Source organism: Rhinolophus hipposideros, assembly GCF_964194185.1.
Source record: "Rhinolophus hipposideros genome assembly, chromosome: 16".
Taxonomy (NCBI): Eukaryota; Metazoa; Chordata; class Mammalia; order Chiroptera; family Rhinolophidae; genus Rhinolophus; species Rhinolophus hipposideros.
Genome location: NC_138062.1, coordinates 44,332,638 through 44,359,113, shown reverse-complemented (window position 1 = coordinate 44,359,113; position 26,476 = coordinate 44,332,638). Strand labels below are relative to the sequence as shown.

Here is a 26,476-nt window from a genome sequence, read left to right as displayed (position 1 = left end):
GGGCAAGCCTGCCTCCTGAGGGGGTAGTGTCAACTACAGGGGGAAGGGGCAGGTCCCACCAGCCAGCCCTGCTCTGGGGTCTGGGCAGCAAAGGCCTGTGCCCAGTAAATGCCAAGGGGCACATACCATGTGGGGAAGACCAAGACCAGGGCAGGGTGAGGCAGGTGAGCCCCAGACAGCATACCAGGCCTGGGGAAAACAGATCACCCAGCAGCAGCTTACTCCCTGCTTTTATCTCCTTTTGTCTCCCGTGGGCCTTTATTCAGTGTCGATAAAGATAAAGAACTCAGTCCGATCCCAGCTGTGCGGGGAGCGGGGAGAGTGGGGGACAAGACAGAGGAGAGGCATTCCGACTGGAGCTAAGCGTTACAAGAGAGCAGGGCTGTGCCGCTCCTTTAGGCCCATGAGGTGGGGGCGGAGGGGGTCACCATGAAACATCCCCAAGGGAGACGATCCCAGTATACAAGGCCGGGGTCCAGGATGCCGGCCTGCCTTTCCTTCCACTTGGACGTTTCCCCTTTTACAATCGCACAGAGCCTGCATTTGTTACTATTAAAGAGGAAGGCGATTTCTCTATAGAAGCAGCACCTACAGTTCAGCAGCACCGTGGGGGGCATGCTGACAAAATCCGCAGGCCACACACAGACCCACTCACGTAGAGAATCCCTCTTACCAGCTACACACACATGCACTCACCCCTGCACCCTCACAGGAATGCACACTCATCCTCCGAAGCACACACAGGCTAAGTCCCCCGCCCCCCACCACCCTCAAAGGGCTCGGTGACCTGGGTGCACCCAGGGAATGACTCCTTTCTGCTCCTCGGACCACAAGAATGAAGAGGCCACATCCCACCCTGGCATGCCAGCTGGGAGACCCACAGACCTGACGTCAGACCTGGGAAGTCTAGAATTGGAGACACAGGCCCAGGACTCGCTGAAGAGAACAGCTGTCATTGGACAACCCAGAGAATTGAGGGAGGGGTGTCCTCTCTGGGCCAGAGGAGGAGCAATTGTAAAGGTGTCTCCAGGGCTCTCAGTATTGTGGCCCAAGAAGTGACCTGAGGCCAGTGAGCCCACTCCAGAAATGAAGGTGCTGCCCAGAGGGGAGCAGCCCACCCACAGCCGGCCCATCTCCTGTCTGCATGCCAGAGCAGGCGGTGGGGTGCGGTGCGCAGCAGAGACTGGAACCGCCACGCCACCTGCAAGCTCCTCCTAACAACTCAGTCACTCAGCACCGCCCGTAGGCCGTGGCTCCTCCCATATGCCCTGGCTCCTCCCATAGGCCGTGGCTCCCCCGTATCTGTCCCCCACACCTGAGCCACTCACATGCGTGTGGCATCCACAAACACACAAACCTGTGTCTTCTCATGCAAACTTGCTGAATCACAAGACAAAGAGACCTCCTGCTTTTCGACCTCCTTGGGTGGGAGGAAATTTAGTAATGCCCTGAGCCCACAGTTTTCCTCATATCCTCCCTCCTCCCCTGCCCCCAATTCCAAAACTAAGGCAAGTCACAGTTTATGAAATACAGAAGTTGGGATAAGTATCATTTCATTCCGCCCCTTTGTTTTCAGATAACGAGCTAACCCCCAGAGGTGAGAGCACCCCTGAGGTTTCCAGGGAGAGGGTGTCGACTAGGGGGTAGGACCCCGGAATCCTAGCTGCTGACGCTGTCTCAGCTCGTACTTCCCTCATACTCAAAGACAAGCTCTCGCTGTGCGTTATTTCTACTTGGTCTGCACGGCAGCCTGCTGAGGGAGGGCATTCCTTCCCCATCACCCCTGGGCGCTCAGTGTCACACAGGGATCAAGCGACAGCTCTAAGATGAGACAACCCCATCCCCTGAGACCAAAACTGCCTTCATCCCAATCCCTGGACCCGCGGTCAGTGACAAAAAGCTAGGGTAGAACTGTGCTATTACCCAAAGTCACCAGGGAAACTGAGCACGGTGAGGATTTGGTCATATTTCTTGGCGTAGAAAACATCATTTGCATATTCTTATCCATTTCAATAGCCAACTCTAATTCCAAGAGGCCTTAATATGCTCTTTTGTCTCTTTTTCAAAGTCATCTTAAAATATATATTTTTAATCGAAAAGAGCTCCAGCCTAATAGCACTTTTGTAGGTCACTCATCTGGCAGCCTACCAAGAGCGAGGCAGCCACCTGCACAGACTATAAAGTTTGTATGCTCAAACAGATATTTTACTCCAAAGAAAATCTCTTATCACCTCACTTTAGTGGTTCCCGGTACATACCTAGCTCTAACCCCTAGGGGCTTTGGTTCTCTGTTCCACGGAAAACCAGCCAATGAGAAAGAGTGACAGAAGGAAACTCCCAGGGGCAGACAGTACCTTCAGCAAGCAGTGACAGCAAACACAGTGGAGGAGACAGAAGTTTTACAAGAGCAAAACACATTGACTCCAAACTCACATTCTCTGGGGCTAATTAGTGTGGAGCAAACAGCTCTCTATGAGTCGGTCCCTCCAGAGGGCATTGCCAATGCCATCTGTGTGGCTTAACTGGTAGTCAAGGATAGAACTGTGTCATCCAGAAAACGGTAAGTTACCTTTTACAATCTCTGTAGAAGACAGAGAGCATTCAGGAACTCCACGAGTATTTATTACACCCTGCATTGTGCCAGGCCTGGGCTTGAGCCATGGTGTAACCATGAGAGAGGCATGGGGCGCATTACGGGCAGGATAACCTGGAGAGAAGGCAGCTGTGTCTCACCTTCCTCGAGGTGCAGCAGAACGAGAAAGAACTAAGATGGTGAACGGTGTTTTTCCTCCCTGCCACACAGGAAGGACACACAGACCCATGTGTCCTTTCTACAAGGCGAGCAGGATTTTGAGGCCAAGAGGCCAGGGGTCACTGCCGCTAAGAGGAGGCCTGATTTTCAGAAGTGTCATGAAGGCAGGCTAAGAGCTGGAGATGCCCGGGGGCCTGGCGATGGGGAGGGCAGGGAAGGCCATCAGGTGAAGAGAAGGCCACTTCCCAGGCCAGAAGAAACCTGGGCTCTCTGCCCAGGGCCCAGACGAGAGACCCTGGGAGCTGCTGAACAGCAAGCCCAATCGCCCGTATGGTCTTTCTGGGCAAGCCTGGGGTCAGTGGAGTTTACAACTGTGGGGGCGCAGGAGTGCCCAGGAGTGCGAGGCTGGCTGAGAAGCCACACCACAGGCTGAAGGTCAGCCGCCCCACCTCTGCTGGGAGCCTGGATCCTGCAGCCCACACACAGGGGAAGCTCAATCCACTAGGATCTCATTTCCTGCTGGCCAGGGCAGGCAGGGAAACTTGCAGCCAGTTTAGAAAAATCAGGAAATGTGATCTGACCCCAGAGTACTGTGGAGGAAAGTCCACATATTTCACAAGGGCAGTCATCCCAAGAATAGCTCTGACAGGGGCTGGGATGTGGGGCTGGAGAACAGGGCGCAGGGCACAGCTTCCTGGAAGGCAGATACGCTTAGGAGAGGTGCTGACCGCGAAGGGTCTTCTCAGATGAACCGGCACTTGCCATTTGGTTAGGAGGACGCTCTGGGCAGGGGCCCTGTCCCTGCAGAATCCCAGAGGCAGAAAAAGCAGAGGCAAGTAACACATCCACGCAGGCACCTGAGAGGGGTGCCAGGGAAGGGGGCTGTAGTGGGGGGGGGAGGCGGGGGAATAGGACTCAGACCGCAGATTCTTCTGGAACTAGAAGCAGGAGGGCCCCGGGGTCTAAGTGCTTTGAAAACTTCATTCTGAGGACTTATCTGAGGGCTGCTCACTGCCAGGCTGTTTGATTGCAAAATCCATTCCCAAATGGCCCGCTCCTCTGGGAGAAGGTACAGGGACTGTATATCAAGAGCGGCTCCCCTTCCAACACTCCGTATCCGTCTCCCAGCTTCCTCACCATGCAGCCAGTAGGCCCTGATGCCTCTGGAATCACTGGGCACCAACCCCGGGGCCCAGCCCATGGCCTGCCCGCAGTCCCAACTTCAGAGAGTGGGGTCATCTCTAATTAGAATGAGCCGATTACAACCTTAGCGTTTATCCACAGTATCTGGTTAGAACGAAGGGTCCAAGCCCACAGTCCCACCACCAGGCCTCTGCCCAGCACTCCCCACCTGAGGATGTGCCCTTTCAGTGCTCGGAAGAGAAAGAAGACAAAGGAAGAGAAAGCCCTGGCCCCTCCTCCATTTTAACCACCTGTCAGGTGATTCCAGGCCCAGCAAGGCCCACGGCTGAGCTGGGGCCACTGGAAACCCTGATCTAGTTAAAATACATCTATCTGCAGCATTCAGAAAATAGCTATCTACAGTATTGCTTTCAGCTATAATGGAAAACTGATGGCTTTTATCTCCCCAACTTTATGACTATTGATGGGCTAGAGGCTGAGGTTTGATGACCATTTAATAGCCGACCCTGTGCAGTTATAGGAACATCAGAAAGCAGTGAAAGCGCCGAGATGATTGTCTGGCAGAGGATATTCTCCGCTGAGGTCCAGGAAGCAAAACAACCACCCTCCCCAGGCTCCAGCAGAAGAAAACATCAAAGTCATTATCATTTCTGTTGCTTCCCCCTCCTTTCTGCCACTGACCTCTGGGAGGTTGATCCAAAGTGGAGGGAGGTAGGGGGGAGCAGAGCAATGCAGGCATGAGCCCTCATGGAGAAAGAAGGGGCGAGGGAGAGGGCTGTGGACTGGGGACCCCCGTGGGCGACACCCCCACGGGCCCTCCAGCCCTTCCCGCCCACGGATCGGCTGGCTCCTGGCAGGACCACAGGGACTCGGGACTGTCTGGGCTCCAGGGAAAGAGCTGGAAGGAAAGGGAAGGGAGCAGAGGTCTGGTCTAGCCTGTGATCCAACTGGGTTTAGACCTTCTGCCCACGGCCAGAAGCCAAAAAGCTATCTCCAGGGCACGACAGGTACTCAAGCACCAAGCCCTCCCTGACCTTCTGCCCCTCCCACTTTGGGGGCTCTACACACTGCTGCCCCACCTTTCTTCTCAGATCCACAGGCCAGCTCTCTGTGCTGGAGATATCACACTTCTAAACAGGGGTGGGCGGGGGGTGGGGGAGTGCCAGGGGCAGATTCTTGGCAGCATTCCAAGTACCTTCACCGATCTCTCATCTTCTACAGCAGCGTCATGAGGTGGACGAGACAGATTTGATTCTGTCCATTATTTTACACTTAAAAACAACTGAGGAGGGAGGGGTGAGGGGAGTAGGAGATGAGGGGAAGGGGGATCAAATGTATGGTGATGGAAGGAGAACTGACTCTGGGTGGTGAACACACCATGGGATTTATAGACGATGTAATACAGAATTGTACACCTGAAATCTATGTAATTTCACTAACAATTGTCACCCCAATAAATTAAAAAAAAAAAAAACAGGCTCAGAAACGTTCCATGTCCGAAGTCTGGGACGCCCAGTTTTGATTCCCTGTCCAGTTCCCCTCCGCCATGCCAAGCTGCCTCGCAGCACAGGACACTGCCCAGGGCATTAAGGCCTTTGGCCCGGGTCCTGCCACTCCCTAGCTGTGTGACTTTGGGCAGATAAGTTCACTTCTCTGGGCCTCAGCTCCCTCATCTATAAAGTGAAATGTTGGGACGAGCTTCAAGCTCCCCTCCAGCTCTCTTCGGGGCCCCATCCAGACACATCCGCAGGCACAGCGATGTCTTGCTCTGCCCACAGCCGCCGCCTTTCCAAATAGCACATCTTTCTCCCGTCATAAAACTGAGCCACACTAGAGACGTAGAAAACAGAGCCCCATCACACCAGGGACTCTCCTTCAGGCCGTGCCGGGGAAGTGGGGTGTTCAGGCAAGTGGGCAGAGATCTCCAAGGCTCTCCTTTCCCCCACCTTCAGGCCCAATGCAGGTGCTCTGGTTGGTTTTCTCTCTGAGGCCCTCTCTACAGGGTCCCCCAGACCTGTTCACCTGCCCAGTTTCCTCCCTACGGCCTTCAGAGATAAGAGCCCACCTGGTCTCCTCCAAACACAGCTCTATGACCCAACCCGTCCACAAGCAGCTAATTAGCTCTGCTGCCACAGCCCCAATCTTCTGAGCTCACTGGGTACCATCTGATTTCATAGGGATTTCCAGCTGTCCCTGCTGGATGATCCAGGCTTGGTTTACTTAAAACTCCCCCAGAGAAACAAAGCGCTTAGGAAAACCACCTTGAGGGAATATGCCATGCCCTTGCCTTCCAGGCTCAGCCCCCCAACACTCTCCAACATGCCCCACTCAACGTTACCAGCCAGCTTGGCTTGTAATGATGCCAACACACGTACCAATTCCTAAAATCTTCCACTTTAGGGCATCATCTTTCCTTGTCTTTGCACGGCTGCTGAAGAGGCCCCCCCCCATATTCCATTCTACAAGTCACTGGCTGCACTGCCGCCCTCACCTGTGCACTGCGACAAGGCATAAGAGGAAACAGACCACACTTTCCTAATCACCCAGCCTAGCGGAGAACAGCCCAAACCCACAAGTGGAAACTACCCAGAAACACTCCCACCCACTGTGAAGACGCTGCTCCATTCCAGCGCCCCCACGCCCTATCCCCCACTTCACCTCAAGGAAGTTCAGAGGAGGGAGTGAAGAGCTCTCTGAGGACCTACTTGCCCGAGTCATCCCTACCCTCGAGGGCTTAGAAGGTGCTGTTGCCACCATCAGTCAGTGTTCGGTCCGAACATGAGTTTCTCACATGGTAAGAATGAACAGACACGTGTATGAAGACAAGCTGTGCGTGTCACCCACAGGAATGCAAAGCCACAGGGAAAACTAAACCGCCATGAAAAGCCTTTAAACCTGTGTGCATGGAGCTGTTACCCAAGACTGAAATGTTAACAGTATGTTTAGAGAAGAAAAAAAAAAATAGCTTACAAAACAGCATGTACTGCATGACACCGTTTTTTGTTAAATCTGTGTATCCATATTTGAAAAGTCTGAAAGTACACATTTTCCAGAAGGTTAACTGTGGCTTATTTCAAGGTGTTAGGATCGCAGGTGATTTCTACTTTCTTTAGTATACCATCCTGCCTTGCCTGAGTTATGTTTTAGAGCAAGCGCATACAGCTTTTATAATCAGTAAAGGGAATTTTATTTTGACAATTAGGAAAAAAAGAAAAAAGAGAGAGTAAAGGAGGAAGAGAGGGGAGGGGAGGAGAAGGGGGGACTCCTAGATCACTAATCCATTCCCTTCATTTGATCCTGAAATAGGACAGCCGCATTATACTTGCTCAAAAGGGACCTAAAAAGATCACTAACCTGACACTCATCTGAGGCCTAACAAGGGGTCTCCAGCCTCTGGCTCTGTACCTCTGAGGATGGGGAACTCACTCCCTAACAAGGCAACTCATTCCAGTTTCCAACGAGATCAGAGAGTCAGTTACAGGCAGAAGCAGTACTAGGACTGCACTAGTGTTAGGATTTAGTACAACTTCTAACCCAGGACTCTTTCTACCTAACTCTATTTCTTCCTCTTATTAAGCAACAAGTTTGGAGAACCCTGAGCCTCCTGGAGTTGGGGACCGACAGGTAGGAGACTGGAAGGGACTGGGGGAGACCCTCTCTGCTCAGTGTCTCCCCAAAGCATCTCAAAGCTCTTCTCTCTCTCTCTCTCTCTCTCTCTCTCTCTCTCTCTCTCTCTCTCTCTCTCTCTCTCTCTCTCTGTCACACACACACACACACACACACACACACACACACACACTTGCCTCCTTGTACCTTCTGCCCCAAGCTTCCCCCTCTTGTCTGGAAGGCTCTGCCACTAGGGTGCTCCACCCTCCTTCCCACCCCAGCTGCAGGACCCTGTCTCCCTGGCACCTTCCAGGGCTCTTCCAGCCACACACTCCCATTCCCTGAATGCCCACAGCAAGCAGTTTAATCCTTACAACACTTAATTACACAGGGCCTCCTCCTTGTAGTTAGTGTTTACACAGCGGTGAGACTTGTCTCCCCAAATGAGCTTATAAGCGCTTTGAAGGAAGTAATGTTGACCATGTGCCTGTGTGCCAGGCCTAGGCTCACTGCTTTTCCTGCAGCATTTCACGTAATCCCATAATCTCGATCTCAAGCCCCAGCCTCTCTCCAGAACTCCCACATATGCAAATACGTCACAAACACGTCCACTTGTATGTTCCAAGGCTTTCAAACAACAGGTTCAAAACGCAAACATCTTCCCTCTATGCTCAGACCTCTTCCTCCTCCTCCTCTCTCTTCTCTCACATGATGGCTTCGGCCAGCCAGATGGCCACCAGGCCAGAGACCTCAGCATCACCCTGGACTTCTCCCCTCCCTCACCGTCCACATCAGTAAGTCCCAGGAACAGACCTCTGCAGTTTGTCCCCACTCACCCCTGGCTTTGGCCCAATCACAGTGTGTCCCCAGCAGGACTCTCCATCCCCAGTCTCCCTCTACTCTGACCACTGTGTACACAGAGGCCAAAGGGATCTTTCTAAACCACCAACTGGATTGGGTCACTCTCTTGCTTAAAATACTTCATGGCTTTCTACTGTCTTCCTGAGAAAATCAAACCCATCAGCAAACTATATAAGGGTTTTATAAGCTGGTTCCCCCTGCTGCCCTCAGGCCCCCTTTTTTAATACACACATTCCTTCTGTAAGGAGCAGAAGGGCCACTCCCAGTACAGGTCCACTCCTCCCCCAAAGTGGGCCCAGGTATCTCCTCTGAGCCACCCGTCCCACCAGCCCCACCAGCCTCGTGGGGCTGGCCTCCACCTCCGGGCAGCACCAGCCTGCAGGCTACTCAGGGCAGGCTGTGATTCACCTCAGCCTCCTAGGTGCTGAGTAAGTGGAAATGGAGCTGTAACGCAGTCCTACAGAATGGGGTAGCAGGCTTCAGTGTAGTGCCCCTCTTTTGACACAGAGCACAGCGGTTCCTCCATGTTAAAGAACCTGCCAAGCTCATGCAAGTGCGGAGGCAAGGATCTGAACTCCAGGACTGGGACTCCAGTCTCTTCATGCACCTTCTAAAGATCACACGGCAGGAGCTAGGGTCTTTCCTCGGGCATATCACAGTGCTCAGAGAGTATGCCCGGGGGTCCTACGGGTGGAGAAATCACACACTCAGGGGGATGCTTGCCAGATTAAAGCAATGATCTCAGGCCACGCAGGGTGTGAGCAGCTCTCCAAAAATTTCTCACCTGCTCTATACAGGGAGCAAATAACTTACTGTTCTTGGTGCATAACTCAACATCCTGGTTCTGCTCTAAGTGCGAAAGCACCCATGGTAGGGTCATAGGCTGGCCCACTTCAGAGACCAGGAGTAACAGAGCTACCTGCTAAGTCTTACAAGACAGCGTCTAAAAGGGCGCTGAGGTGCACAGCTGGCTCCAGGACACCAGGCTAAAGCCACATAAGAATCAGGGAGCAGGACTGCCTCACGTCTGCGGACGACGCCTTGGGAAGAAGCCGCATCTCACCCCTGAAACACCACGGAGAGGAAGCCCAGGGCAGGTCCACCCCCACGGGCACCTCTCACGTGTCCTCAGTGCTGTTCTAAGTGCCTCCTCTACGAAGAAGGCAAACAAGCAAGGCCGCTCTGGGCATCCCAAGCTGTCTCTTCTGGGAGGGTGGGCCATCTAGGTTGCTCAGAAGCGCATGGGGTTTAGAGAAAGGTCTCTTCCCACAGTCTAAGGTCTCTTTTGGCCATGACTGGAGAAGCTGAGTCAGTGGCAATTATACGATGGCTTCTCGGAGCCCCGAGACATGGGAGGTGGGGCTGTTTGGGGTCCTGATCACACCACCAAACACTTATCAAGCACTTCCGGGGTGCAGGCACGTTCCCGTGCCTCCTCTCATGCTAGGCTTTTCCTGGGAGATCCCACCCCTCCCCAGAGCCTTAAACACCATAAATATGCCAATGACACTCAGAATGTATAACTCCAGTCAAGCTCCAGCTAGGGATGTTATCAAAGGCATCGCAAAATTAACATGCCTACGATGGAACTCCTGATTTCTCTCCCCCCACCCCGCCCCAAGCCTTTGCTATCTCAGAAAATGGCACCATCACCCACCAAGTTGCTTGAGCCAGTAGCCATAAGTTACCCTTGAGTTTCTCCATCTCCCTCACTCCCACATCAAGCTACATCATTTCTATCTCCAAAATACCTCAAATTTACCCACTTATCTCCTCTCCACATGGCCACCCCCAGGGTGAGCTGCCATCATCTCTGATCCAGTGAACTAAAATAACCTCCGCCCCATCTCTTTCGGGTCATTCTTGCCTCCTCCCGTAATTCTCCACACAGTAGGCAGAGTAGTCTTTTATACCACAATTTTAATAATGTTACTAGGTAGCTTCCGAAGCTTCCTTCTAACTGCACTCAGAATAAATCCAAACTCCTTGCCATGGCCTGTAAGGCCCTATGTGACCTGTCCTTACCTGCCCCCCAACCTCCTCCTGTACCCCTCTCCCGAGTCCCCTCTGCTCCAGCCACACTGGCCTCCTGTTGCTTCCCCAGCAATGCCAACTTCCTTCCTTCCTCCAAACTTCTGCACGTGCTATTCCCAAATGAAATGTTCTTTCTCCCATCTGTCTTACTTCTGGCTCCTCATTCTTCAGGTCTGTTTAAATGTCGTACTCAGATAAACTTCTCCTGACCCCCCCTTTCCAAGTAGGACTACCCTCCTTTCCCCACTTATTCTCTATTTCTACATCCTGCTCAGTTTGAAAATATTAATTATATACTTGCCTCTTTACTTGATTGTTGTCTATTTCCTCCATAAGACTGACTATAAGCTCCAAGGGGGCAGGGACCATCTTTATTTTGTTCTCCAGTAAACATCTAGTGTCTATACAGTGCCTGGCACCCAATAATTTTTAAATAAATTAATTAACATGGTAGTAATATAAAAACAAAATAAAAAAATCAAAGACCTAATTGCAAAGATAAAGTATTAAAGGAAAGCCACATGATCAATGCCACATGAAGGACACAGACAAGTTCTAGAAAGCATCAGTGGAAGGAGTGGCTAAAAGAGGGCTCAGGGAGATGAGGACCAAACAGGCTTCGAATGAGGCATGAGTCTAGATTTATAGACTGAATGCTTGTGTCCTCCCCCCACCCCAAAATGACATCTTGAAATCCTCCTGTCCAATGTGATGACATTTGGAGATGGAGTCATTGAGAGGTGATTAGGTCATGAGGGTACATCCCCCATGAAAGGATTAGTGCCCTTATAGAAAGAGGAAGAAACACCAAATCTCTCTTTTCATGCACACACCAAGGAAAGCCATCTGAGGAGACATGACCCCAAAGAGGGCCAGCCCTCACCAAGAACCCAACCGTGCTGGTACCCTGATCTTGGGCTTCCAGCATCCAGGACTGTGAGAAAGAAATGTCTGTTATTTAAGCCCCACAGTCTATGGTATTTTGTTATAGCAGCCGAGCAGACATAGACACTAACTAGCAAGGAAAGAGCCCATGGCAATGAACGGAAGCAGAAATAATTAAGGAGCCAGTGAACATTGCAAGCTCAGCGTAGCTGAATGTGTGCCCTGCCCCTGTATAAGCAAACACACACCTGTAGGTGATGCCTCAGGTCTACACAAACCTCACTGACCTGTATTCTGACTCTTTTTGCATAGCAGCATCTCCCCAAATGGGTCATTCCTCCTACCGCTCACCCAGTAGAGTGGGTTCTCATGCGGAGCCCCACAAGTGGGAGCCTTAGCTACACAAGGGGTGCACCTCATCTCTCTGGAGTGTGAGCTTTGTAGAACCCAGATGCCCAGAGAACAGCCTGGACAGCCAAGGTTAAAGGCATTCTCTATCCAGCTGGACTGATATCCCTGTAGGAGCCAAAGCAGGAAGACACAGAAACCAGATCTTGTCAACTAGACATCTCGGTTGGAGCTTCTCTGCGTTTATGTTCCCAGAGCCTTTAGTAAAGTAATGGTCAACATTCCAGCCTTATCTCAACTTGCCACAGGAAATTCCAAGAGGAGTCCTTTGGGCACCCTTCACCTAGAGTTCAAGGGTGAGAGAGGCCGCTACCCAGGGAGGCCAGCAGCAGGAAGCAGCATAGGTCTCAGCGTCTCTGGCAGGACTGAGGATCCAAGGCCTCTCCCTCAGAGAGAGTCTCCTTCTACTGGCAACCTTCCTGCTTAGGTTTTCTTCAGGAAGATGGTGACTTCTTTACCCCATGGCACTTCTGAGCACAGTGTTGCTCTGAGGATGCATAGGGCTATTGGGATCCAAGTTCTGCCCAAGTCCAGCTAGACCCCTGAGCAAGGTTCTCATCTGTGTGTCTCATCTCCTTCCAGAAGAGGCGACACTCCTGTGCCACTGGAGTGGCCCGGGGAAGACCTGGTAGGTAGCAGAGTAGAACTAGGATGTCAAGAGGCCCTGAGTGGAAATACCATCATCTCGCTTACTGTGTGGCTCTATTCCCATTGCAGAGACAATAAACACGTGTCCCGTCACTAGGCTGGAAGCACCCTGCGGGCCAGGACTACTGACTTCATTCACTCTCCAATCCCAACACAAGGCCTGTCCCAGAGTAGAAGATCAATAAACAGTTGTCAAATAAAGGAATGGCTCCCAAGGCCCCCATCCTCCTGCTACAGGTGACCCACTGGCCCCAGGAACAATGGGCTGGAGTCCAAGGGCATCCATTCTGCCCTTCCCATGCCCATGGCACGCAACACTAATCAATCACAGCCCTCTCTGCTACTGCGCCCAGGGGTAGCCAATCCGAGTTAGCCATCTAGAGAAGGCAGAGGTTCTTAAGTTTTGGGAGGTCAAGGGGCCCTTGGAGAATCTAATGAAAGCAGTGAGTTCTCTCTGGAACATACACACTAAACCTTGTGTGCGATTTCAAGATATTCCAGACCCTTTCCTTTCAAAACAGTGAAGGTTCAGAAGCTCCACAGCCCACTTATCCCTATGCAAATAGTTATTTGCTGCCACTTAGAGATAACCTGCTAAAAGCATTAGCCAACAGATTCCATGGAGAGTCCAAAAGAAGCGAAGGGACAGCCCCGAAGAGCCAAAAGTCAAACCCAGACTTGTCCACCCACACCGCCTATAGACACCGGACATGCCCCAAGCCAGGTAAGAGAGGGCTTGCTAAAGGTACTGCTCCCCACTCCTTGTAGACAGTCCTAAAGGAAGGGAGGGACCCCCAGCCCTCTGCCTTCCCAGCAATCCTCTCAGACAAGGACAGTGTCCAGTGCACAGAGGGGCCCCGGCAGCCAGGGCAGCCCCAGGCTGGAATCTATTTATACACATCCTCAGCACCCAGAGGTTAGCTTACAGCCCAGGATATGGCACAGGGCCAGCACTGAGTTATTTTTATCTTCTTGGCAGACCAAGAGGAACAGGACATTATAGGGGGCCTCTTCCAAACAGGCCTAGAAGGGACCCAGTTTACAGGACAACAGAATCCTCCTTCCCACAGCCCCCCAACACTCACGCGTGCACACACACAAACACACACACACAAAAAAAACAAAAAACTGGACCTCTACACTCATCCTTGAATGAATGTAAGCTGTAAGAGTAGAAACCAAACCAAAAAAAAAAGTAGGTCATAGGCGTTTGGGGGCTGGGGTGAGAGAATTCAGCCAAATTCCATGGATTCATTCTAAAAGATGTTCCAGACTCCATGTCAGAAACTTTTAAAGGAAAAGCTGCTCCCGGTCTTAAGTCCACAGCCTGGAAGCCTCCTGGGCTGGAAACCAGACAAAGGTGAACGGCAGAGCATGGGCTCCCAGGCTGCACCTTCGGAACCAGGTGGCTAGAGCAGGAAACATCCACTCGCACCCCAAAGTGATCCTGGTCCAAAGAGCAGGAGGGGGGGAGAGGATTCGGAAGAGCTTCCAATAATCCTGGGACCCCAGCAAGGGGACACCCTTGTGTAACCAAAGGCTTCTTCAACCCCCAACACTTTGTTGTTAGTGAGATCTCGTAAGACAACACAAGGGGGTCTGTTACTATCCCACGGGGGTGTACGAGGCTCCCACAGGGGGCTTGCTTTGATGTAGTGCCAGCTGAGGTGGGCCCTGGCCAAGCTGCCCTCCACCCCTCCAAGAATCCTGAGCCAAGATTCCCTCAGGGAGAAGCCAGGGTGGGCATAGCAGTGCCAACTCCCCAAGCAGAAGGGTGAAGGGGCCAGGCAGACCTGGCAAAATTGAGAACTGGGTGCTATGGCACTGAAGCAGGGAGATGCCCATGGACCAGGGCGTCATTTCCAAAGGGTCAGCCCAGACAGGCTCTCCCAAGTGCCCCATCAAAGCCAGCTTTGTCACTCAAGTACCCAGGGAAGGAAGGCTGGGGGGTCCCCAGTTCTTGTGCCAAACAACAAGGCACTGGACTCTCCCATTTTCACAGTGAAGGTTTCCACCTGGGGTACCCACTCTGGGGAGAGGGGAGACACCTGGAGGAAGCCAAGGCCAGGAAGGGAAGGGAGAGCGCTCCTTTCTGGGCATAGCAGAGGACTGCCTGCTCTCCGGATGGCCCTCTCCAGCCTCCTGTCACCTCCCAGGCTCCTCCTTAAATTCCCCAGGGTCCACAGGTCAGTAAGTCAGCCCGGCATGCACATTGCAACAGGTCAGCTCCTCTCCTTAGAACCCACCTTCCCACTCCATCTACCCTGAGGAGGTGTCTCTGGTCATTTCCTCTTGTACCAAGAGCTAATCTCTCCAGAATTTAATCTCCAGTAGAGGCACAGGAGAAGGCAGACCGGAAAGCTGTTTCGACATAGTCAGATCCATAGACCCGGACAGGTCCTTACAGACCGGTGAGCATTCTGGGGTGATCAATGAAGACATCAAGGCCACCACAAGGAGGGAAATGGTCCATCCAGAACCACTCAGGAGATCGGGGCAGAGTGAGCACAGAAGCCAGGTCTCCTGGCTCCAGGGCCACCATGGCAACCCCTCCTCCCCACGACCCACCGGCCTCTGCTTCTCCCCAGTGCACCTCTCTCACCCCACCTCAAGCCTCAACTCTAGAGGTGGAGGCCAAACTCCCTAAGGGACACTAGGCCATGCTGTAACAACCCCCCAGGTCCTGCCAGCCTCGTTCTAGATGCAGGCTCTGCCCTCATCCCTGCCCTCATCACTGCTTGCAGGGCCATGGGGATGGGAGACAGGTTAGAGAAATACCCTGGTTCTAGAGCAGGAGCTCACCTGGCCACAGCCAGGAACACCAGGAACTTCCTACACAAGACCCAGTTCAACACTCTGCAGACCACACTGTTCAAGGGTCCTGCAGTAGCCCTTGTTTAAATTTACATGCCAGCATGTGTCCCCTTAACCTCTAGGCTGAGTGTCTCTCAGACACTGCCTGCCTTGAACTCCTGGGAGGCCTCTTCCTGACCCTCCCAGTACTGAGTCTTATTTAAATACCTTTTCGCATTCTAAGTTTTGAAGTTTATCCCCCAATACTCCTGTCCCTGGCTCCCCCACCTCCAGACAAACAAACCAACCAGAAACCCCTCTGGCTCCTTAAACAGATACAGATGTTTTACAAGCCTACAAGCCACCAAATTCAGCCTACTCCAAGCTCTCCCGTCTCTGTCTCGCTGGGAGCCGCAGAGCCCTCAGGAGCCACACACATTGTCCCTCCTTGAAATAACACTAATAAAGGGGGTGCTGGTGTCCATGCTGTTCCTGTGCTCAGAACTCCTCAGTGACATCTGCGTGAACTTGGCTCCAGGCCCCTGCAGCCCACGGGCCTTGGGGGGGGATGCACCTGGCCCACAGGTGTGCACTGCGTCCCGAAGGTCACTGGGCCTGGCCTCAGGCTGACCCTCCAGCTCCCTTCCAGGCTCTCATCCCTCCTGTCCTTCCACATATGCTGTGTGTGACGCATCCTGACACGGTCATGTCAGCAGTTAGAACAAGGACAGAGAATGACGGTGCTCCTTTCCATCAAGTTGGGGAGTCGTGCTACCTACCCATCGAGTCTTGGTAATTTCTCAGCTACCAGGAAAGCTCGGAGCTCCCGCCAGATCTCACACGTCAGCATGTGCTCCCCAAGCCTCTTTAGGCTCCAAGTTTCTACTTCTAACCACCCTCTTGTTTATGCAGAGTTTAAGTTGCCTCACTCCAGGGGTTTGGGGGACTATAAGGTGCATTTTTTAAGTAAGCAAGAGAGAAGAGGCCCCCCTTCTTCCTGGCTTTCCCGAGCACTGTGGCCAGCTCGGCCAGCTCCGGGGATCCGCCCTGTCTCTCAATTCCAGCAGCACTTATTCCAAAACAACATAGTGCTTCCCCTGTACATGCCGCCCAGCGTTCCCGTGGGACAAAGGAGACCTCCCCTCCCCTCTACGTACTGCACCTGCCCCCACCCACCCTGTCCTTCTCAACACGGTAGTGCCCCCTCTGCCTCCACTTTCTTCTCCCCATCAGAACTCACAGGCTCCACTTCCGCTGCCCCTTCCTCAAGACCTGCCGTTTCCAGCAGAGTTCTGCCTCACTGTCCACACGCAAAACTGTCTCTGTCACCTAAACACTGAAAAGCCCAAATCGGTGGGCATCTCCTGCCTAGACTCTCTCTTGGGCTCTACCAACTCCTCTGTACCCTCTCATTCACTGCAGTGGCTTTAAACACCAGCTAGGCACCCAGCAGCTCCCAACCCACTTCTCCAATCTGGCCCCTTCACTGAGCTCCAGGCCCACATGGGCAGACGCCTCCAGACACTACCACGGGGATGGCATGGTCCCCCAGGCACCTCAAACACTGCACGTCCAACATCACCCCACTGAATGGCTCCACTGCCCCATAGTTATTCATCCAGAAACATGGCGGGCACCATCCACTTATCCATTCAAGTAATGTTGGTAGCGCACTGACCACGGGCCAGCCTCTATGTGCAGGATGAGATGTGGAGTAACAACAAAAACAACCGCTTTTGCCTCCAGGGAACTCTCCACCAGTCACCCAGTCCTGTCAACTCTACTTACCAGTCAGCTCCGAAATGGCACACTCATCTCCATCCCACAGCCACTATCTTAGTCCAGCCCGTTATGCTACACAGGGATGAAAGCAGTATAGCCCGAATCCCGGCTCTGAAACACATGAGCTGTATGACCTTAGGCAGGCTACTTTCTATCGCTCTGTTTCCTCTTTGGGCAGATAGAGATGGTAACAGTACCTATCTCGGAGCCTGTTGCACGGATTACATGAGACAAACCACATAGTAGACCGGTGTCTTACACATAGTAGGCACTCTGGCTATCTAAACTATTGTGAGCTCTGTGTGGACAGCAGCCTTACCTCTGGCCTCCCCAACTTGTGGCCCACGCTCCATAGGCACCCGCCACCTGCCCAGGGTCTCTCCTACCCTCCGGCCTTTGCCTATGCTTTCCCAGCTGACTTATTCCCTGGCTTTCCCCTCTCATTTTCTGAGGTTCAGCTCAAGCCCCTCATCTGCACCCCCAAGCTGAGGCAAACGTCCCTCCTCAGGAAGCCCTCAGCCCTCATCCACTGCCCTGGGATTAATGCTATCCTAGCTGTCTCCCCTTCTGCACTGCATGCTCCTTAGAGAGCATGCCCAGGCCTTAGAAGCCAGCACTGGATGCAGGAGGGCCTGGATAAATGCTTAGCAACAAATGGGGAAAACGTAAGAATTATAAAGAGGCAAATTTCAACTTGCCGTGACAACAACAAAAACCTTCCTACTAATTAGGACACACTTATTAAGCATTTACTATACGCCAGCCTCCGTGCTTAGCTTTGGACACACAGGATGTAATCAGTCCGCAAATAACCCTGGGATGTGGGTATTTTTATTCCTGTTTTGCTGATGAAGGGATGGAGACCGGAGACATTTTTCAAACTTGCCCCACATCACATAGCTAGCAAGTGGAAAAGTCTGGATTCAAACCCAGGACTGTCAGACTCCACCCCAGCACGGGATGGGCTCAGTTCTCAGTATGGAAGGAGCTGCCTCTGTGACTTAATGAGAGCCCGACCTAATGGCCACATGGCCTCATATATTGGGGTGGGGGGGCTTCCTTTAGAGGTGGGGACTGAATTCATAGAAGGACCCTTCCTATTCTCAGCTCTAGGGGGTGTGTGATTTAAATTATAAGCTCCTAGAGTTGTTCATCTTGGTTTCTCCAGGGTGCTTAGCATGAGGCTGGGCACAGAGAATGCAAACAATAAACCTGTGCTGAATGAATGAATGAATGAATGAATGAATGAATGAATGAATGAATGAATGAACCGTTCATCTGCACAAGTCCAAGTCACCCTCTTTGCTGGACGCACAGTCATCACCCAACAGACCCGAGGGACGCGGGGAAGGGCGGGCTCCCCGGGGGCCTGCGCTCTTACCGGCACAGGTGGTCGGTGCGGCACACGCTGCGTAGGTCCAGGCAATTGGGCTTGTCCTTATCCTCGTAGGAGCAGCTGGGCAGGATGGTCTGCCGGCGGCGCTCGGCACAGCCCGGGTCCTGGCAGGAGCAGAAAAGCATGCGGTAGGTGTACTCGCTGGGCACCCGGTCGAAGAACTGACGCAGGGCCTTGTGGCACTTGCGGCGGTTACAGATCTCGCGGTTGCAGATGGAGATGTAAGAGGAGCGCAGCTTCTTGCAGTTTTCATTCAGGTTGCAGGCCTTGGCAGCGTCCAGGCAGTGGTTGTTCTTGGCGCTGACCGCCGGGTCCGCCCCTGTCCCTGGAGAGGGAGGGAGAGGGAGGTTCAGAGGCCTGCACACGCACCTCCCAATGTGCACCAGCATCGGCCTCAGCTTCCTAGTCTGTGAAATGGGATCGCTTCCCAGGCCCCACCTCAGGTGGTGGCAAGGATTACCTGAGTGCGTGTACAGGTCCACACAGTGCCCAGGACAGTGCCTGCAGCAGAGCACACTTGTGTGGGGAGCTGTTATGATGGTGACTGTTACGCCAATGTCTTATTTAAGACTTATCACAAGCTTAGGGAGTAAAGGAGAGCACCCAGGTGTTCTCATGGCTCTGTTCACAAATGCAGGAAATGGGGAAATAAGATGCTGCCTCAAGATCAGAAAGCTGGGGGGTGGCCAGTTAGCTCGGTTGGTTACAGCGCGGTGCTCTTAACAACAAGGTTGCCGGTTCGATCCCCACATGGGCCACTCTGAGCTGCACCCTCCACAACTTGATTGAAACAACTATTTGACGTGGAGCTGATGGGTCCTGGAAAAATACACTTAAGTAAATAAAAGTTTTTAAAAAAAAGATCAGACAGCTGCGTGGAAGCGGAGCCCTGACGAGTTTGGGGCCCCTGAGTACCAGCGATAGCACACTGCAGCAGGGCTTCTGGCAGGGACACTACTGGCATTTACGGAAGGACAACTATCATACGGGAGCTTCAGCAGCCGGGGCTCACACAGCACCGCTGCCACCATCCTCACCCTCTACCCCTGTGACCACCGTGACTGCCCCTGCTACCACACGAGTCCGTGTCGTCACCCAAGAAAGAGAACACTCCTGGCAGGGAGCCTGGCAGTGAGAGGCAGGCTGAAGTCTAGCCCCAGAAGCTACCGAGCTGAGTGCACCACCAGCCCCAGGGCAGAAGTAGGGGACGCTGGGACTTTGGTGTCAGTGCCGCAGCTTTGAGTCCTGTGCCACTGCCCACAGAGTAGATCGTCTGGGCACAAAGCAGGACTCCCAGGAATCGTTAGGTTTCCCTCGGGTGGCTGCCCCACCTCGCAAGTCTCAGCTGTTCCAAGGAGAACATACAGCCCAGGGACCACCCCACCCTCCACCGCCAGCCAACTCCCACCTCCAGAGCTCCTCTTGTCCATCCTGATGACAGGCAAAGAGGGGAGGTGGGAATCCAGTCTGCACATGCCCCCAGAGACATTCTGGTGACGGCAGATGGGCGCTCGTTGAACTCGTAACTCTTCACTTTACAGATGAGACTGAGGTGCTGAGGAAAGAAGGTGCTTGTCCAAGGACACCCAGCACACGGGGAGCAAAGCAGGCCAGGGACCCAGATCTCACCAGCACTGTGGCACGCCAGGGAGAACCACTGCTTAGGGTTTCGATGAGCCATACCTTTTCATTTATTCTTCATCCACCCAACAAATGCTTTTCTTCTACGTGAATTTGCCCTGTCTACTAGAATATCCCCTTCAGCTATGACTTCACCCATCTTTAAGGAAAAAAAGCATCTCCCCCTGCCCATATACCCACCACTAAGCTACCACCCTATTTTTCTGCTCCCCTTTAAAACAAAGCCCCTCAAACAAGTCCTCTACGCCAGCGGTCTCTTGCTCCCTTTCCGTTCTCTCCTGGACCCACGGCAGCCTGGCACTGGTGCCCTGCCTCATCAGCGGTCAGGGACCCTCAGCTTCTTCATCCTCAGCCCCTCTCCTCATGGCCGTCTGCTCTCGGCGGGTCCTCCTGCTGCGTCCCTGTGCTCTCCTCAGCCCGCTTCGTTGGTTCCATCTTTTCCACCAAGGCTCAGCCCGCCTTCTCTATATGCACCCGCGCCCCAGGGCCTTAAACACCATCAGTACGCTGTTGACTCCCAAATATGTATCCCCAAGCACACCTCCCTCTGAACCCCAGATTCAAATGTCCACCTGCCTGCTCACTAGCTCCACCAAAAAAGCTGACACCCGCATCCCAAACTTACGCCCCCCACCAAACCCCACATGTTCCCCCAAGGCTGCCCCCAGCCCTGGTCTTCCTCATCCCTCTGAAAATAGCTGCACCCTTCCAGTGCTCAGGCCAAAACTCCTGTTGCTTCCCCGATCCCTCTCACATTCACACAGCATGACAGAAAAACCTGGCAGTTCTACCTTCAAAATACCTCCAGAATCCAACCACTTCTCACCACCACCAGTGCTACAACGTTGGTCCAAACCACTGCCCCTCCATGCTGGTAAGGACCGCCTGCCCAGGCTCCCCACCACACACACACACACACACACACACACACACCCAGCCTGCCCTAAAACAATCCTCTCATCACAACTGGAGCAAACCTTCTAGAACCCAAGGCAGAGAGATAAGGCTCCCGGGGCCCCCAAGTTTCCAGTGACTTCCCATCTCATCCAGAGGTCTTGGTATAGCCTACGGCACTCCATATCTGTGCAGTCCAATATGGTCACCACTAGCCACACGTGGCCACTGAGCCTGAAATGCGGCGAGTCTGAAATGAGCTGTCCCCACTGGATTTTGAAAGTACACACCAGATTTTGAATACTTAGTAAGAAAAAAAAAAGGTAAAGCATTGCAGTAATATTTTATTCTGAGTATATGTCGAAGGGATAATATTTTGGAAATAGTGTGTTGAACAAATGCCTTATTAAAATTAATTTCACTTGCTTCTCTTTACTTTTTTAATGTAACTACTAGAAAATTCAGAATTACACCTGTGACTCATATTTTAATGCTATTAGCCAGCACTGTTTCCTATAACCTCCCCTCCTCCTCTCCCCAGCAATCTTACTTACTCCATTCCACCACACTGGCCTCCTTGCTCTTCCTGAAACACGCCCTCACCTCAAGGCCTTTGCACTCCCTGCTTCCTCTGCCTGGAAAGCTCTCCCTCACCCCCACCACCCCACAGCTACTTTCCTCACTTTTTTCTGGTCTCTGCTCAAATGTTACCTTATCTGTGAGTCTTTCCTGACCTCCCTGTACATAATAACAAGTCACACTGCCTTTCCCCTCTACTCTGGTCTCTTTTCCCCACAGACTCCATTACCATCTGCCATAGTATATATTTACTGACTCATCTGTTTGTTTGTATCAAATATAAGCTCTGTGAAGGCAAGGGTTTTGTCCACTGTGCTCATTCTGCTGTATCCGTAGAAGACAAGTTTGGGGAGCAAAAGAATAAATGTACTTAGAATACCTAGTTCATATTAAGTGCTCCAAAAGTGTTGGTTGACATGATTCAGGAAGCCCAGCGTTGGCAATGCTGGTCAAAACAAGACCGTGTCTGATCTGGTATTCGTGTGGAGCCCAGCCCAGAAGTGCTCAGAAGTGAAATTCAGGGACAGATGACAAAGACTGAGCCATCAGCCAACACCGTGCCTCTCTCACAGTAGCCCTACAAAGGCAGAAAGAGCAAACTCCCTCTCTTTGTATAAAAATAAAAGGAGAATTAAGGCAGAAAGGGCATTAAGGTTGGTTTTCCTATTCATTCAGTTAACAAATCTATTGAAGGCCTACTATGTGCAGGCACTTCCCCACACACACAGCTGGGGACAAAGGTACAGGTGTGCATTGGGGAAGTTGGGCTGTTGTGGCCGCAAAGGAAAGCATCCTGCCCAGACCCTGGATCACAGAAGCAGTGACATCTCTGCTGAAACCTACAGGGTGATTAGTCGGAAGGAAAAAAGGGAGTGGAAAGGGGTGTCCAGGGGGAGGAAACTAACGGCAAGGGAAAAGGCTGGGAGGTGCTGACAGTACTCGGTGCACCTGGAGATGGGTACTGAGAGACTGAAAGAGGACTGAGCAGAGATGACGCTGGAGAGCCAAGCTGGGGCTTGCCAGCCACGGCTGACTATCGTAGCAGCTCCGTGAGCTGCTGCCAAGCCATTCTGCCTGGGCCCGGCAAGGACCCAAGGATGCCGGTCCACACAAAAGCTATTCTGGAAGCACGGCCTCCAAGGGAGGGTTCTCCCCGGCCAATCAGGTGGTTCTTTCCCATTCAGTGCACCTGTCAGGACACTGGCTGGCAGAAGGGAAGAGCGAAGCAGCCTGTGCCGAGGTGGAGAAGAGCGAAGATGGAGAGGGACCCCAGAGAGGGGCAGGGCGACAACGACGAACAGAACAGCAGCTAATTTAGGCCTGCGGCTGCTTTTAGGTTCCCCAGGTGCTCCGTTCCCGCTCCTCTCAGCATGTTCCTGAGCTAATGCTGGTGTAATTATAGCCTCGGTGGCTTCCATTTGGAGCTTGAATAGTGAAAGCTTTTGCTAGGGGGTGGCAGATGTAAACCCCTGTGCCAAAACTTGGTAAATTTCATAGAAGAAAAATACAAGAAACAAAAAAATGTGGCAACAGTGACAGTAATTGCCTAGTTACCAGGAAGATGTCCCTTCTGGACCTCCGAGTGGGTATGGGGGGCACGACCGGGCCTCCACTCCACAATGTGGAAAGGTCATGGGAGCTGGGCTTGGGTCTGGCTCTCCTTGTCGGTAAGGAAACATGGAGGGGCGGGGGGGGGGGGACCGACAGGCAGACTAGACAGCCCCTTCCCAGCCCATCACTGCCTCTCCGTCCACACTAAGGCGCCCTCCCCTCCGTTCCAGAAGGCTGCGTTTTCCTCTTCAAGAGTCCCCACTGGGAAGCAAGGAGGAGGTGCTGGGTTGCAAACACCAGACTCAGCCAATGGAGGAAGCAGCCCCAGAACTAAAATGTCCAAAGGACAGCAGAGAGGCCGCTGCCCACACAACTCCACATCCCTACACCCCACCCCATCCCTGCACAGATTGCTGAGACCACACAGGAAACTGCCAGGGAGACAGGAACTAGAAATTTGTCCCAGGCCTGGGCCAACCCACTCTCCAGACTCATTCGCACTCCTACCAGGCCTGCTGAGAGGAGTCAGATGAGCAGATTCAGCCAAGGAGTAAATGGTAACAGCTGCCCCAGGGAGAGTAAAGTGGGATTTAACCACGCCTGGCACTTTCCAAAACCTCCCAGCTCCACCCTCCGGGGACATGCTCTGGCTCCTTCATCCCATTCCCTTCCTCTCCCTGATGAGGGCAAAGGTGGAAGGGGGTTGGGGAGGAACTCAGAGGACAACTGTAGAGGGGCTGCCTCCCCCCAGCCAAGTCTCAGCCTTCCCTCCTGCAGGGCTGCCCTGAGCCAATGACCAACTGACCCTAGATACTCAAACTGATATCCCCCAAATATTTGCTAGACACGTACATAGAGCTTCAACCACCCAGGTACCGCCTGTATCATTTTGGCCATGTTTCCGGTACCACCTGTAATAATATTTAATTATTTTGTCCTTTAAATCCTTTATTTCTTCAATTAAATGAAATGTTTAAATGTCTTCAATTGACTCACTTTTGTTAAATGTTTCAGTACCTACCTAGATCTGTTCTAAATGACAACAACTATGTTAGTTCTGGATTTTTCTAGTACGTGTTCAAAAGCACCGCTGTTAAAACAAAAATATTTATTCTCATGCCATCACCCATTCCAGCAGGGGTGTGCGTGCACTCAAAGGGAACTGATTTAATAGGCGACTCACTTTAATAGGCGCAACACTTTAATAGTGTTGCGACTCTCTAGAACCACCTGTGACACACTGTGGGGACAAAGCCCCAAAAAGCAGTTTCCAGGCTCTCGGCCTCACATAGAAAGGTGCTGGCTCGGGTAGTAAAAGGCCATCAACTGTGATTGGATGGCCATCAGCTGTGGCTAGTTGGCCGTCAGCTGTAACCAGTGAGCCATTGGCCACTAATATAACGGCTGTGGCTACGCTAGCAGAAAGGAATGGGGGCTAGCAAGAGCGGATTGCAGAGAGGCGGATGCCGCCGGTGAGAATATATTGGTTAGACTCCCCTACCTATGGCTCCGTGGGTGTTCCTTTTTGGCCTTACCGTGTCCTGCGTTCTTATGTGGGGAACGGGAGCTGAGCCTCCGCCAACGCCCCACACGACAAATGGCGCAGCGAGCAGGGTCCCCTGCGTGACACTCACACATGCACTGCCCCACTCCAGACCCTCCAAATTGGAAGCTCCATGGCTGGCACCCAGGAATCTGGATTTTCCAAGCTCCCTGGGATTCTGAGACTGTCTTTCCAAAGTTGGAGAACCAATGACCGAGGAAAGGCTGAACGTCCGTGACCTGCTTCCCAAATATGTACACGCCTGACCCAGCACACAATTTACCAGACTCCCTCTCAGCAGAAGACAAGTTGGTGGCCTTGTGTTGTCACCAGAGCATGCTCCTCGGGACTTCACATCCCCACCCAACCGAGAGAGTCATCAAGGTAGATTTTGTAACTACAAACAGGCCTCTCCCTGCAAGAGAAGAAATAAAATGCTCACCATCCTGTGATACTTCCGAGTACTTCAGCGCCCCTTCTGGCCTTCCAGGAACCTTCCAGTCTGGTTGCTGGCCACTAATCCCTTTTCTAGGTGCAGTGTCCATCCCCGAGCCCACCGAGCTCCTGGGCTATGGTCTGCAGCTGTGCCTCTAAAGTGAGAATGAGAGACCTGGGCCCTAATTCTGTCTCTGCCTCTCCCAGTTGTGTGAAACCCCAGACAAAGCCTGACCCAATCTGGGTCTCGTTTCTTCACCTGAAACTATATGGTCTCCTACATTTTGTGGCTCTCCTGCTTACCCACCTCCCCTTGTGCATGTGCGCACACAAAAACACACACACACAAGACTCTGCAGGCTACAGGGAGTGAGGAAGCTCCCTGTCCCACCCCAATCCTATGAGCAGGCTAAAAGGAGTCCAGCCTGACCCTGTGCAAACACTACAGGTATGCAAACAGCAACACGCATCTACACGCAGGCACCTATATCCTCCACGCATGGCACCTATATCTCTGTTGCTTCACCATCAGTCAGATGGCTGTCAGTCAGCAAATATTTTCATATACTGACTATATGCCTTAGAAATCTAGCTGTGAGCTGGAAAGGCAGAGTCCCTGCTCTCTAGGGCCATTTATTCTCAGGACAGGAAAATTGGTAATAAACACATAAGAAATAAAGTAATTTAAAGTACTGATAAGTGCTATGAAGAAAATAAAATAAGGGAATTTAGAAAAGAATGACTGGGAGATGAGGGAGGGTCTCTCCTAGGAGGGGTCATCCAAGTTGAGACAGAAGGACCGGCAGGAGTGAAACATGCAAAACATCCAAGGTAGGAAAATCCCAGGCACCAGGGAAAGCAGGTGCAAAGGTCCTGCGACAGACATGAGCCTGGCGTGTTCACAGGCAGAAGGAAGGGTAAGGTGGCTGGAGCTTCCCGAATGAATCAGAAGTAGGAGGGGGAAGAAGCCGGAGGGACAGTCCAGGGAGATCATACGGGACCTTGCAGGGCAGGGTAAGAACTTCAGATTTTATTCTAAGATGCAAAGTGCCTGGAGGGTTTTAAGGAGGGGAATCTACCAACCTCATTTACTTTGGCTGAAGCACGGAAGACAGAGGACACATGGATGGCTCGGGGCTAAAGAGGAGGCCAGCTACATACAGGCTGTTGCACTAGCAGTGAAAGACTGTGGCAACTGCAGCAATGGTGAAAAATGAGCCCATTCTGCATATAATTTAGAGATAAACCAATGGGATGGGTTGGATGCTGAATGGGGAAAAAAGAAAGAAATCAAAGAAAAGTCCCTGGTTTGGGGCCTGTGTACCAGGTGGATGGTGGAATCGTTTTGTGAAGCAGGAAGACTTGGAGGGAAGAAGGAGGGGCTAAATTACATGGATAATTCTGTTTGGACGTAAGGTTAAGGTGCCCATTAGATGTCCAAGTGGAGACGTGCAAGAGGCAGAAGGATAAATGAGTCTGGAGTTCAGGAGAGAGATCTGTGCTACAGACATAAAGTGAGCCTAAC

At 52.3% G+C, this 26,476-nt stretch overlaps 1 protein-coding gene across 3 annotated transcripts in view; it reads right to left on the bottom strand.

Annotated features, from left to right (window-relative positions):
* Window positions 1-26,476, bottom strand: part of GFRA2 (GDNF family receptor alpha 2) — a 105,549-nt gene that overhangs the window by 32,614 nt on the left and 46,459 nt on the right. For all 3 annotated transcript variants that reach the window (XM_081075447.1, XM_081075448.1, XM_081075446.1), the window contains one exon: window positions 18,294-18,633. In XM_081075447.1, the coding sequence (XP_080931573.1) occupies window positions 18,294-18,633 (340 nt within the window). The remainder of the gene's footprint in view (window positions 1-18,293; window positions 18,634-26,476) is intronic.